General features: G+C 43.0%; 2 protein-coding genes across 2 annotated transcripts; both read right to left on the reverse strand.

The window, feature by feature from the left end:
• Positions 1-6,600: 6,600 nt before the first annotated feature.
• On the reverse strand, positions 6,601-8,465 carry LOC120056775 (leukotriene B4 receptor 1-like). Its single transcript, XM_039004984.1, has one exon. It carries the CDS (start codon positions 8,373-8,375, stop codon positions 7,317-7,319), a length of 1,059 nt encoding a protein of 352 aa, XP_038860912.1. The 5' UTR covers positions 8,376-8,465; the 3' UTR covers positions 6,601-7,316.
• Positions 8,466-9,120: 655 nt separating this feature from the next.
• LOC120052814 (leukotriene B4 receptor 1-like) lies at positions 9,121-10,270 on the reverse strand. Its single transcript, XM_038999968.1, has one exon. It carries the CDS (start codon positions 10,268-10,270, stop codon positions 9,179-9,181), a length of 1,092 nt encoding a protein of 363 aa, XP_038855896.1. The 3' UTR covers positions 9,121-9,178.
• Positions 10,271-11,372: the final 1,102 nt, after the last annotated feature.

Below are 11,372 nucleotides of genomic sequence, written 5' to 3' on the forward strand. Positions count from 1 at the left end.
GCCGTTTGGCAAAGGTGAGGGCGGGATATAGCGCACCAATACCTATGTAACCTAACCTGATTGGTTTAGCATGTTTGGCGGAAGTAGTAGCAAATAAGAATCCGGCTGTTCACACACCTTTGAAGTAGCACAGCACCTAACGCCTCGATCACACCGACAGTGTCTTTGCGATTTGGCATACCAGAAGTAAGACTACATTCAAATCAAAATCAAATCAAACGTTATTTGTCACATGCTTGGCAAACAACAGCTGTAGACTAACAGTGAAATGCTTACTTACGTGCCCTTCCCAACAATGTAGAGAAAAACAGAAAAATAATAACAGGAGGAATACATAAACAATGAGTAATGATAACTTGTCTATCTATATACATGGGGTACCAGTTCCGAGTCGATGTGCAGGGGCACGAGGTAATTGAGATAGATATGTGCTTATAGGTAGGGATAAAGTGACTAGAAAAATATAATAAACAATAGCAGCAGCATATGTGATGAGTCAAATGCAGTCTCTCAAAGGGGGTCAATGCAGATAGTCTGGGTAGTTATTTGGTTAACTATTTAGCAGTCTTATGGCATTGGGGTAGAAGCTGTTCAGGGTCCTATTGGTTCCAGACTTGGTGCATCAGTACCGCTTGCAGTAGGGTAGATGAGAGAACACTGTGTTTGCCTTGCAGCATTGCTTTGCACAGGCAGTTGCAATGCATTCTGTGTGGTGCATAGGTTGGATATATCCAAGGTATGCATCAAATTGTATGTGTAGACTTAACAGAAATAGTAGCAAAATTGCAATGTTTAACTTTTGTTGAACACATATCCAGTAAAAATTTTGGATTACATAATGATCAAGTTTGACGGCAGAATTTATTACCCAGCATTGATGCAATGATGGCGTCTGTCCATGTTTTTCAAAGAATATAGGAATTTTAGCTTCTCTTGTGCCAAGTTTGAAAGTGAAACTGTTGCACCACCTAATACAGAAAATACATGTATGTCCCTGGCTGGTAATGACTAACCATCGCCAGGTTTGTCAAGCTCCTATTTATTTGCTATAGAATCAAATAACATTGTATTTGTCACATGCGCCAAATACAACAGGTGTAGACTTTACTGTGAAATCCTTACTTACGAGCCCTTTACCAACAATGCAGAGTTAAAAAGTAAGACAAATAAGCTAATTTTAAGGAAATAGTAGCAAGATAAAATAGCAATAATGAGACTGAATACAAGGAGTACCGGTACCGAGTCAATGTGCAAGGTAGTTGGTACAAGGTAGTTGAGGTAATATGTACAGTTGAAGTCGGAAGTTTACATACACCTTAGCCAAATACATTTAAACTCAGTTTTTCACAATTCCTGACATTTAATCCTAGTAAAAATTAGGATCCAGTTAGGATCACAACTTTATTTTAAGAATGTGAAATGTCAGAATAATAGTAGAGAGAATTATTTCTTTCAGCTTTTATTTCTTTCATCACATTCCCAGTGGGTCAGAAGTTTACATACACTCAATTAGTATTTGGTAGCATTGGCTTTAAATTGTTTAACTTGGGTCAAACATTCCAGGTAGCCTTCAACAAGCTTCCCACAATAAGTTGGGTGAATTTTGGCCCATTCCTCCTGACAGAGCTGGTGTAACTGAGTCAGGTTTGTAGGCATCCTTGCTCGCACACACTTTTTCAGTTCTGCCCACAAATTTTCTATGGGATTGAGGTCAGGACTTGGTGATGGCCACTCCAATACCTTGACTTTGTTGTCCTTAAGCTATTTTGCCACAACTTTGGAAGTATGCTTGGGGTCATTGTCCATTTGGAAGACCCATTTGCGACCAAGCTTTAACTTTCTGACTGACGTCTTGAGATGTTCCTTCAATATATCCACAGAATTTTCCTTCCACATGATGCCATCTATTTTGCGAAGTGCACCAGTCCCTCCTGCAGCAAAGCACCCCCACAACATGATGCTGCCACCTCTGTGCTTCACGGTTGGGATGGTGTTCTTTGGCTTGCAAGCCTCCCCCTTTTTCCTCCAAACATAACCATGGTCATTATGGCCAAACAGTTCTATTTTTCTTTCATCAGACCTGAGGACATTTCCTCAAAAAGTACGACCTTTGTCCCCATGTGCAGTTGCAAACCGTAGTCTGGCTTTTTTATGGCGGTTTTGGAGCAGTGGCTTCTTCCTTGCTGAGTAGCCTTTCAGGTTATGTCGATGTAGGACTCGTTTTACTGTGAATATAGATACTTTTGTACCCGTTTCCTCCAGCATCTTCACAAGGTCCTTTGCATTTGTTCTGGGATTAATTTTCACTTTTCGCACCAAAGTACGTTCATCTCAAGGAGACAGAATGCGTCTCCTTCCTGAGCGGTATGATGGCTGCGTGGTCCCATGGTGTTTATACTTGCGTACTATTGTTTGTACAGATGAATGTGGTACCTTCAGGCGTTTGGAAATTGCTCCCAAGGATGAACCAGACTTGTGGAGGTCAACAATTTTTTTTTTGATGTCTTGGCTGATTTCTTTTGAGTTTCCCATGATGTCAAGCAAAGAGTTTGAAAGTAGGCCTTGAAATACATCCACAGGTACACCTCCAATTGACTCCAATGATGTCAATTAGCCTATCAGAAGCTTCTAAAGCCATGACATCATTTTCCTGAATTTTCCAAGCTGTTTAAAGGCACTTCTGACCCACTGGAATTGTGATACAGTGAATTCTAAGTTAAATAATCTGTCTGTAAACAATTGTTGGGAGAAAATACTTGTGTCATGCACAAAGTAGATGTCCTAACCGACTTGCCAAAACTATAGTTTGTTAACAAGAAATTTGTGGAGTGGTTGAAAAATTAGTTTTAATGACTCCAACCTAAGTGTATGTAAACTTCCGACTTCAACTGTACATGTAGGTAGGGGTAAAAGTGACTAGGCAATCAGGATAGATAATAAACAGAGTAACAGCAGCGTGTGTGAAAGTGTGTGTGTGTGTGTGTGTGTGTGTGTGTGTGTGTGTGTGTGTGTGTGTGTGTGTGTGTGTGTGTGTGTGTGTGTGTGTGTGTGTGTGTGTGTGTGTGTGTGTGTGTGTGTGTGTGTGTGTGTGTGTGTGTGTCTGTGTGTGTGTGTCTGTGTGTGTGTGTCTGTGTGTGTGTGTGTCTGTGCATGTTGTCGTATGTAGTCTATGCGTGTTGGTGTGTCAGTGTAGTATGTGTAACTGTGTGGGTAGAGTCCAGTGAGTGTGCACAGAGCCAGTGCAAATAAAAAGGGTGTCAATGCAAATAGTTAGGGTAGCCATTTGATTAACTGTTCAACAGTCTTATGGCTTGGGGGTCGAAGCTGTTCAGAGAAACTGGTTGTGTGAGTGACAGCACACCTGTGTGGAAGGACATAAAATAACTCAACGGTAAGTCTTGGGAAAATGTCTCATAAAATGCATTATATTTCCTAAGGCTTATACATACAACATACCGTATGAGGTGTTGCATGCATTATTTTTCCTCAGGCCTATACATACAACATACCAGTGGTGGATGATGGGACTGTGATGTATGATGGGACTGTGATGTATGATGGGACTGTGATGTATGATGGGTCTGTGATGCATGATGGGACTGGAATGTATGATGGGACTGTGATGTATGATGGGACTGTGATGTATGATGGGACTGGCATGTATGATGGGACTGTGATGTATGATGGGTCTGTGATGCATGATGGGACTGGAATGTATGATGGGACTGTGATGTATGATGGGACTGTGATGTATGATGGGACTGGCATGTATGATGGGACTGTGATGTATGATGGGTCTGTGATGCATGATGGGACTGGAATGTATGATGGGACTGTGATGCATGATGGGACTGGAATGTATGATGGGACTGTGATGTATGATGGGACTGTGATGCATGATGGGACTGTGATGCATGATGGGACTGTGATGTATGATGGGACTGTCATGTATGATGGGACTGTGATGCATGATGGGACTGTGATGTATGATGGGACTGTCATGTATGATGGGACTGTGATGTATGATTGGACTGTGATGTATGATGGGACTGTGATGCATGATGGGACTGTCATGTATGATGGGACTGTGATGCATGATGGGACTGTGATGCATGATGGGACTGTGATGCATGATGGGACTGTGATGTATGATGGGACTGTCATGTATGATGGGACTGTGATGTATGATGGGACTGGCATGTATTTCCCACGTGTTTTTATCTACACATAAAGGAAATTGCCATAAGGTAGTCGGTCTCCATGTTTTGTGTTTCCTTCAGTGAGTGTTAATGGTGAGAAACTTCAATTCTGAATGAACTTGTCCTTTCTCTCAAGACTAGAGAGACAATCCTACTCTGGCAAGCTGTGACCAATGGTTTACATGTGTTTGACACCCTGCTAACTTTTTCTCACGCACTGATGGTTGTTTCCTCATTTTGCACCACACGTTCAGAGCTTGGCAGAGTCCTTTTGCTGATGGGCTCTGCACACATAACTCACGTCACACCATTTACCCACTGTGATTTTCCATAATTACATTGTCACACCAATAACTGTGACTCACAGAAAGTCAAAGAGGAGATGATAATCAGTGTCAAACCTGTTACATCTAATTTTCAGTGTGCAGTTGAGTGTAGCCTATTACACTCCATGCAAGCAACATCAGTGAAGCAAGACATGAGCCAAGGCCATTGGTTAGTTGACAGTCATATGATGAGGTAAGCCTCAGGCTGTTTCGGCCTCTGTCAGTGTGACACAAGTGGGGCGGCAGGGTAGCCTCGTGGTTAGAGCGTTGGGCTAGTAACCGAAAGGTTGCAAGTTCAAATCACCGAGCTGACAAGGTTCAAATCTGTCGTTCTGCCCCTGAACAGTCAGTTAACCCACTAGGCTGTCATTGAAAATAAGAATTTGTTCTTAACTGAATTGCCTAGTAAAATATATATTTTTTACATTTAGTCAGCAGCCCCAGGCCCCAGAGCAGTGATGAAGACCAGAAGTGAAACTATGAACTCCACAGGAGCCACAGGCTCATCCTCACATAGACTGACCAGGCTGGCTGAAACATTCACATTGATTGGTTAGGCTTAGGTTCAGACAAGACAGAAGTACCTGCTGGAGCAGCAGCCAGCACCACCACCCACAGCTGTGATTACTGGAGACAGTGTCACAGTATAATTTTTCACAAATATACAGAGGGTAAAGGAGATCACCTTACATTAATATTGTACACACTACAGGAGCAGGTGAAAAACAATTTAGGCAGTGTTGTCCTGTAATTGGGTTGTGTTGACACAAGCTGCCCTGCCCAGCCCTGGAGAGGTCTCCTGCAGTAATTCTTCCATTCAGTGTGTGTGTGTGTGTGTGCGTGCGTGTGCATGTGTGTGTGTCTGAGTGACAGCATGACACATTGAATAGAGCCAAGCTTACTGGAGCAGGATGAGACAGAGCCCCGTCTGACTCCCAGCCAAACGCTGTGTGACTCAGTCCTTCAGAAGAATACATGTGGAGACTCTGTGGAGACTCTTGACGATCAACACAAATATAAAGCTAATCACATCTTACCTAATATATAGTGAAATTACACCTTAGCGTACATCTTTTAGGCGGGTTAATTTACAGTTGATTTAAAAGTTATATAGAAACTGTGCTATTAAATGGAGAGAGAGGGCAATGACTTGTGAACGTGTCAGAATTCCACAGTCATTGGAAAATTGGTACACTGCCACCTATTGGACTATAAGGACTGATGGATCATAATTTACAATCAGTAGTATGATATTGGTGAAAATAAAATGTATCCTATTTGAATAAAATGTTTAACTAGATTTAGCTGACATAGGAAACCCTCTAGCCCAACAAAAACAATGTGGTTTCTCTCCAATATGACTGTGCCAAAGAGTAGTACACAATTCCTCATTTCGTCAATGGTCAAAGGGGACACAAGGCAGATTTTCATGTTGCAATCTCCGTAGATGAGAGGGAAGTTGAAAGCATGACTCATGCTGTCGCAGAACAGATGTTTCGTGTAGACCGGAAACAACAGAACTAGCAGATTTATACTTTCTGACTGAATTTTTTGTTGTTGTAACACTTATAATTAAGCAATAAGGCACAAGGAGGTGTGGTATATGGCGAATATACCATGGCTAAGGGCTGTTCTTAAGCACGACGCTTTGCGGAGTGCCTGGACACAGCCCTTAACCGTGGTATATTGGCCATATATCACAAACCCCCGAGGTGCCGTATTGTTATTATAAACTGGTTTCCAACGTAATTAGAGCAGTAAAAATAGATGTTTTGTCATACCCGTGGTATACGATCTGATATACCATGGCTGTCAGCCAATCAGCAATCAGGGCTTGAACCACCCAGTTTATAATGGTCTTTGAAACACTTTCAACACATTTTTTTAAGTGATATTTAAAAAAAATAAGTATTATTTTATTTAATAAAAGCATAAAGGGCTCCCGGGTGGTGCAGCGGTCTAAGGCACTGCATCTCAGTGCAAGAGGTGTCACTACAGTCCCTGGTTCGAATCCAGGCTGTATCACATCTGACCGTGATTGGGAGTCCCATAGGGCGGCGCACAATTGGCCCAGCGTCATGTAAATAAGAATTTGTTCTTAACTGACTTACCTAGTTAAATAAAGGTTAAATAAAACATATAAATACATTTGGCATGGGGTACATACACATGTTCATTGACTTCAACTATAACAATGAAATGATCAGTATGAAGACAGTTGGAAAGCTCAGTATGACAGGAAGAGGCTGATATCTGTGGTTGCCATTATCATGAAGGCTAAAGCTGTGGGTGAAATATATTCTATCCAGATCAGGAGGGTCTAAAATAAATGTAGGGAGGCAAGGCCTCAAGATAAACAGCTGAATACATACAGTACACTCAGTCATTATACTCATATCATATAGCTTCAGACAAACATATACAGTGACACTATGTTCTTTTTTCTATGAAGCTCTTTTTTCTGTGGCACATGGAATATAAAAACATTTGAGCATGAAATTAGCATTATACCACAACTGAAAAATGTGTCTAACACATTGGGGCCTACATAGAAAAATGTGTATATGTTAAAAAGTATTTCAAATGTTAATTCAAATTCACTACAGGTAAAATGATATACAGAACCTATTTTAATGTTTTTATATGCATTATGTTTGACATAAACATTACTAACAATTGCTTTTCTACATTTTAAGTTAATTAACATATAGAAACAATGTGACAAATCAAACTTTGTAATTTACACACAAAAATCTTTATCAAAAACATATGATAAACATCGTTTTCAATCTCAGGAAGAAACATTTTCACATATATTTAGAAGTACATCCATTTGTTCCTTAGGCTCTGTGACACACTGTGAGCTGTGGCTCTGTTTCTGAGAGATGCTTGGTCTCTTGGTCACAAAGGACAGTTCTTTAGTCCCCTCTCCGGGAGCTGTGCTTGAGATGTGCCGGAACAATTTCTGAATGCCTGTCTCCCTCAGGGAACTCCGGAACGTACGCGCCACAAACACATAGAGCAAAGGGTTGACCGAACTACTGATGAACACGAGCGCTCCAGCGATGAAAGTCATGGTGGTTCTGACGCTCTCTATACGTGCTGCGGCCTCGCGGTGGGACCCCTTGATGGTGAGGATGACGAGGGAGAGCACGTTGCCGACGTGGTGAGGGGTCCAGCATAATGCGAACACCACTACCATGCTTGCAATCAACCCCATGGACTTACGCTTGGACTTAAAGGTAATCTGTGCGATGCGGCTGTAGAGACAGCTGTAGCAGACGACAAGAACGCAAAAGGGGACAGCAAAACCCACCAGCGTCTCCAGTAGAACACACACTGCCTCCTGGCCGTCTGAGGTGTAGTCCCTGTACAGGCAATGCTCCTCCCCAGGGTCCCCCTCCACCACCTGGGTGGGAAAGACGGGGGTGCTGAATAGGAACGCAGCAGCCCACAGAACAATAAGAACTTTATTCAAGGCCTTCTTCCTCTTCCAGCCGGCTGAGGCAAAGGGGTGTCGCACAGCGACAAAGCGCTCGACGCTCATGAGGGTGATGAGGAAGACGCTGCTGTACATGCAGGTGTTGATGACGTACACCATGGCCTTACAGAATGCCTCCCCAAACACCCAGGAGCGGGCCAGGGAGTAGATCCACAGGGGCAGGGTGATGAGCACCAGCAGGTCTGCAGCAGCCAGCTGGAGGATGAGCACCACGGTGTGGGAGCGCTGCTGGACGTGCCTCAGGATGGTCCAGATCACCAGCAGGTTCCCCGGGACCCCCACCAGGAACGACAGGCCCAGGATCACACAGGCCACCACTGTCCCGCCAGCAAACTCATCAGGAGCCATGGTGGACTCTGAAGCTGAAGACAGCTGATGATCGAACGGTTCTGGTTGATGCTGCCGATCGCCTTGCCTCACCTCGCCTTACGTGCCTTCTATCTGGTGTACATACTCAGACAGAAAAAAAGTGCTGCACCAGCAAGCTTTCACTTCCCTTTAACTTTGCTGAGAACAGGAAAGAGGTTGGTTTTTCACAGAGCCATCATTCTGTGAGAGACATAGCACTGAGTCATCCAGTGGGTCCTTATTGTGGCACTGTCTGGAAAAATATATCTTCTGAGATATTTTAAGAGTTCAAACAATTGTATTGACCACAAATTACTTTTATTGAAGTGATATGAACTTGAGATCAGATGATTTTATTTTATTGTGATCAAATAGAGTAAGGCAGTGTGTTATTTTATGTAACATGAATTTCAATACAAAATAAAGGTTAAATCAAATAAATCAAATAATATTCAAGGAATTGTAACATGACCATGAATACATGTTATTTAAATTATACCACTTTATGAGCAAATGCAATAGCTTTATTGTGTTAAATAGTCACAATTGAATTACTGGTGTAAACTTTTCTCACCGTATATCACAAGCGCCACAACAATATCTACATTTTGTAGCATGATCATAAAAATACAACTTATAATCAAACTTCTAGATTCTAGACATATTTATTTCTCATCAATGCTGACATCTGAATCAATGATCAGGTCACAGTTTTCATTTGACATTTTAGTCATTTAGCAGGCGCTCTTATCCAGAACGACTTATCCAGAATGCTCTTATCCAGCGCGACCATCTCTGTAGTCCTACACAGTAGTTATGTCTGTGGTATTGTTGCAGTCTGGCCTTACTGAGGACATTGTGTTTTCCGATCCTATTCTGTTGCCAGATCCTATTGTGTTTTCCGATCCTATTGTGTTGCCAGATCCCCTTAGCTTGGAGGAGGTGTGTGAGGAGAGTTCCTGGAACAGCCTGACCATGCGGGACTCCTGGAGACTGCCCTGGAAGTTCCTTGCAGCGAAGGAATAGAACACAGGGTTCACAGAGCTACTAATGAAGGCCAGCGCTCCAGAGATAAACACTATTGCAGTCTGGGCCACTGAAACAGGCACAGCATCATCTGGATCCTCTGTCAGGATGCTGACTAGGTCTACAGTGTTGAGGACATGGTGAGGAAGCCAGCAGAGAACGAAGGCTACCACCACACTACTGATCAGAACTGTCGACTTCCGTTTGCTGCTGCCGAAATGCATTGTCCTCAGGTGTGTTGCTACTAGACAGGAACAGACAGCCAGGGTGGAGAAGGGGACCACGAAGCCCACCAAGGTCTCCAGGCATAAGAACACCACCTCGTGGGCCCCTGAGCTGTACTCCCTGAAAAGACACTGCTCAGTCCCATCGATCTCATCGATGGAGCGGGTAAAAATGGATGGGATCCCTAAAAGGAAAGCCAGAGCCCAGATAGCCACTAAAGCCTTGTCCATAATGGCCTTGGTCTTCCAACGCAACATCTTGAACGGGTACCGGATGACAAGGAAGCGCTCAACGCTCATGAGGGTGATGAGGAAGACGCTGCTGTACATGCAGGTGTTGATGACGTACACCATGGCCTTACAGGACGCCTCCCCGAACACCCAGGAGCGGGCCAGGGAGTAGATCCACAGGGGCAGGGTGATGAGCACCAGCAGGTCTGCAGCAGCCAGCTGGAGGATGAGCACCACGGTGTGGGAGCGCTGCTGGACGTGCCTCAGGATGGTCCAGATCACCAGCAGGTTCCCCGGGACCCCCACCAGGAACGACAGGCCCAGGATCACACAGACTACTGATCGCCCTACGGTTGACATTTCTAAAGACAATGCATCATCATCGTCTGAGATGGAGGAGCCTGAGCTTTTCATTTTGCACTGCAGTCAACTGCTGTTTCCTAAGAAATAATGATTTTGTCTGGGGAGTACTTCCTTATATCACCCTTGGCCTCAAAAGCAGTAACGGTCACTTTACTTCTGTAATAAAACAAACAAGGGTTTCTGTCTGAGTGTGACAGGAAAGTAATGTGGTTAGCTAGATGTGACAAAGAAAAATAAACAGGTTGTTAAATATTTTATGTATTTTTTATTGTATTTATTTTTTTACAGTAGATTATGTATGCCTTCCTCATTACAGTTTATACAATAATTATTTTCCGTGCGTGAATGCATTGTGTTGGGCGCATTTTACATTGACCCCCCCTTTTTTTGCACTGACTCTCTTGCATTGGCTCTACGCACACTCGGTAGACTCTACCCACACATACTACACTGACACTCCAACACACACAAACACACACACACACACACACACACACACACACACACACACACACACACACACACACACACACACACACACACACACACACACACACACACACACACACACACACAAAACACACACACACACACATGCATGTTGACACCACACACTCACACACACACACACACACACACTACATACGCTCACACACACAAAACACACACATGCATATTGACACCACACACTCACACATAGACACACTTTCACACTTTTTCACTCTCTTCACATGCACTGTTGCTACTCTGTTTATTATCTATCCTGATGGCCTAGTCATTTTTACCCCTACCTACATGTACATATTACCTCAACAACCTTGTACCCCTACATATTGACTCGGTACTGGTACTCCTTGTATATACTGTAGCCTCGTTATTGTTAATTTATTGTGTTACTATTTTTCTCTTTTTCTTTAGCAATTTTTTTTTCTTACTTTTTAACTCTGCATTGTTGCAAGTGAGCATTTCACGGTAAAGTCTACACCTGTTGTATGTGGCGCATGTGAAAAATTGCATTTTATTTGACATAGGGTTGACTCTTTTCATTGTTATTGTTGATGACTCTACTGCATTGTTGAGGAAGCTAGTGCATAAGCATTTGACTGCACCTTTTATACCTGCTGTAAACAGAGTTTGTCATGAATTAATTAAA

This window comes from Salvelinus namaycush, chromosome 1, assembly GCF_016432855.1.
Source record: "Salvelinus namaycush isolate Seneca chromosome 1, SaNama_1.0, whole genome shotgun sequence".
NCBI classification, from domain to species: Eukaryota; Metazoa; Chordata; class Actinopteri; order Salmoniformes; family Salmonidae; genus Salvelinus; species Salvelinus namaycush.